Source organism: Haliotis rubra, unplaced genomic scaffold, assembly GCF_003918875.1.
Source record: "Haliotis rubra isolate DU_JTF1 unplaced genomic scaffold, ASM391887v1 Scf71, whole genome shotgun sequence".
In the NCBI taxonomy this organism is placed as follows: domain Eukaryota; kingdom Metazoa; phylum Mollusca; class Gastropoda; order Lepetellida; family Haliotidae; genus Haliotis; species Haliotis rubra.
Window position 1 is genome coordinate 2,631,401 of NW_025767424.1, and position 2,357 is coordinate 2,633,757.

At 41.7% G+C, this 2,357-nt stretch overlaps 1 protein-coding gene across 1 annotated transcript; it reads right to left on the minus strand.

Annotated features, from left to right (window-relative positions):
* Positions 1–208: 208 nt before the first annotated feature.
* LOC124259135 (tigger transposable element-derived protein 6-like) lies at positions 209–1,633 on the minus strand. The gene has a single exon (XM_046693230.1). It carries the CDS (start codon positions 1,631–1,633, stop codon positions 209–211), a length of 1,425 nt encoding a protein of 474 aa, XP_046549186.1.
* Positions 1,634–2,357: the final 724 nt, after the last annotated feature.

Below are 2,357 nucleotides of genomic sequence, written 5' to 3' on the forward strand. Positions count from 1 at the left end.
GGATATAGAGTCAGGCCTCGTTAATACGAACACTTTGGTTTATTTAAAAAACGTTCGGATAGTGAAACGTTCGTACTGCTGAAACCACAGTATATGCACCGAGTTACTTCCCCTTGATATCTTTCCTTACTATCGATACGTGAAGAAATCAAAACAAAACATCAAAGACAATCACTGGATTTATTACACATTGTTACACTCACACATTTTACTTACAAAAGTAGTCTTTAATGGTGGGCTGCGTCAAAGGTTGTTTTAAAGAATTGAGCATGTCCATTGCTTTATCTGCATTTTCGATGTCACCCTGGCACTCGTAGTACGTAATGATGTTACCGAGGTACAGTCTCATGTCTGTTAAAGACGGAAGGGTGACAGTGTCTTCTGCTTCTTCTTCTTCACTTTCAATCTGATCATCTGCAGCTGTCACCATCTCTATGATGTTCTCTGAAGTCAGCGAATCACAAGTTTCTTCGTTGGCATCGGCATCGATGAAATCATCAGGCGACATGTTTTCATCATCAGACGGGAGGCGTTGAAGTAGCTTTTTCAAGTCGGCAAGCACGATATCATCTTCGAGATCATCAGTTTCACCAATCTGGGATTCTTGCCTTGGCAGAATTTCGACATGCTTGAAACAGTTCTTGATCGTCTGACAGGAAACATCTGCCCATGCAGATTTCACGAATCGCAAGGCTTCTCTTAAGTTTATACACTGGGGTTTGTCGTCTTCAGCACATGCGATGAAATGTCTCACTAATGATCTCTTGTAATAAGCTTTCAATGTCCGAATAATACCAGCATCAAGTGGTTGAATCCGGGATGTAGTGTTGGGAGGAAGAAAGTGAACTTTGACATTTGTCAACTTCACATGTTTGCAATTGTGGCTGGCTGCATTGTCCACGAGAAGTATCACGCAACGGCCACGTGACCTACACTGTCTATCAAAAGTTCTCAGCCAATCACTGAACATGTCAGAGGTCATCCACGCCTTCTTGTTGAAACGGTACCGAGCATAGATTTCTGGATTGAAGTCTTTCCCAAAACAGCGTGGTCGTCGAAATTTCCCTATCATGAAGGGTTTCACTTTGATGGTACCTGTTGCATTGCAGCATAATGCAACTGTCACTCTTTCTTTCGACTTCTTCACACCAGGTGTTTTCTTAGAGGCAAGTGTGTGATTGGGTCCCAGCTTATAAAACAAGCCGGTCTCGTCAAGATTAAAGATGTCGTCTTCCTCGTAATTTTTCAAGACTGATTTCAATTCTTCTCTACCTTTAACTACTTCATTCTTATCAGCACTGGCAGCTTCCCCCTGATAATTTTGTTTCTTAATTTGATGACGAGATTTGAAGCGGTAAAGCCAACCGCGAGAATAACCAAAATCATTGATTCCTAATTTTGAGTCCAATTCCATGCCTTTCTCAGTTAACATTTGGTCATTTACTGAAGCATTTTTTGTGTTCATTTCTATCATCCAAAGATAAAGTGCTTCCTCTAATTTGGCATGTTTAGCATTTCGTTCTCTTGTGAGAGATAGAGAATCTTCCGAAATATTTAGCCACTTATCCTTACTTTTCCAAATGTCCGAAACAATGTCGTACAGACAGGTGATCACGTCAAGAACTATCGTCATTTTACGTCGTTGCTTGAAACCAGAGTCTTATTCAGGTAACTCATGTGTTTTACGCCACAGGAATGTTCGTAAGTTCTTAAAACGCTTCCGCCTAGGCCTTAATTCTGTCCATTCCCCAATGTCAGCACCCTTCCTCCCTAGAACAAAGTGGTGTACCCCCCTTAAATTTTCACCCCCACCCCCGAATCCTAAATTTATTAAAGCTCCCTCAGTCACTGAATACATATTATTCTAATAGAAACAAATAATCCCTTTTAAATTGAATAGGAGTTCCAGTGAGACGATGAACGACTTGCTTTATTTAGGGCTATGACAATAATGTAGAAAGGATGATTAGGCGGAACAGAAAATAGTGCTGTTCAGGGACCAGGAGACGATGAGCGACTTGCTTTATTTAGGGCTATGACAATAATGTAGAAAGGATGGTTAGGCGGAACAGAAAATAGTGCTGTTTAGGGACCAGGAGACGATGAACGACTTGCTTTATTTAGGGCTGTGACATGCATCACTTCATCCCTGACTACACAGACGACATCCAGCTATATAAACTCTCTCTCTCTCTCTCTCTCTCTCTCTCTCTCTCTCTCTCTCTCTCTCTCTCTCTCTCTCTCTCTCTCTCTCTCTCTCTCTCTGTTGGCTGTTTATCTTGAAGATGGAAGCCGTTCACCGTGATATCCTGAGGAAGAATCACTCCGGTCTAGTGCAAGCTATAAAGCACGTAGAA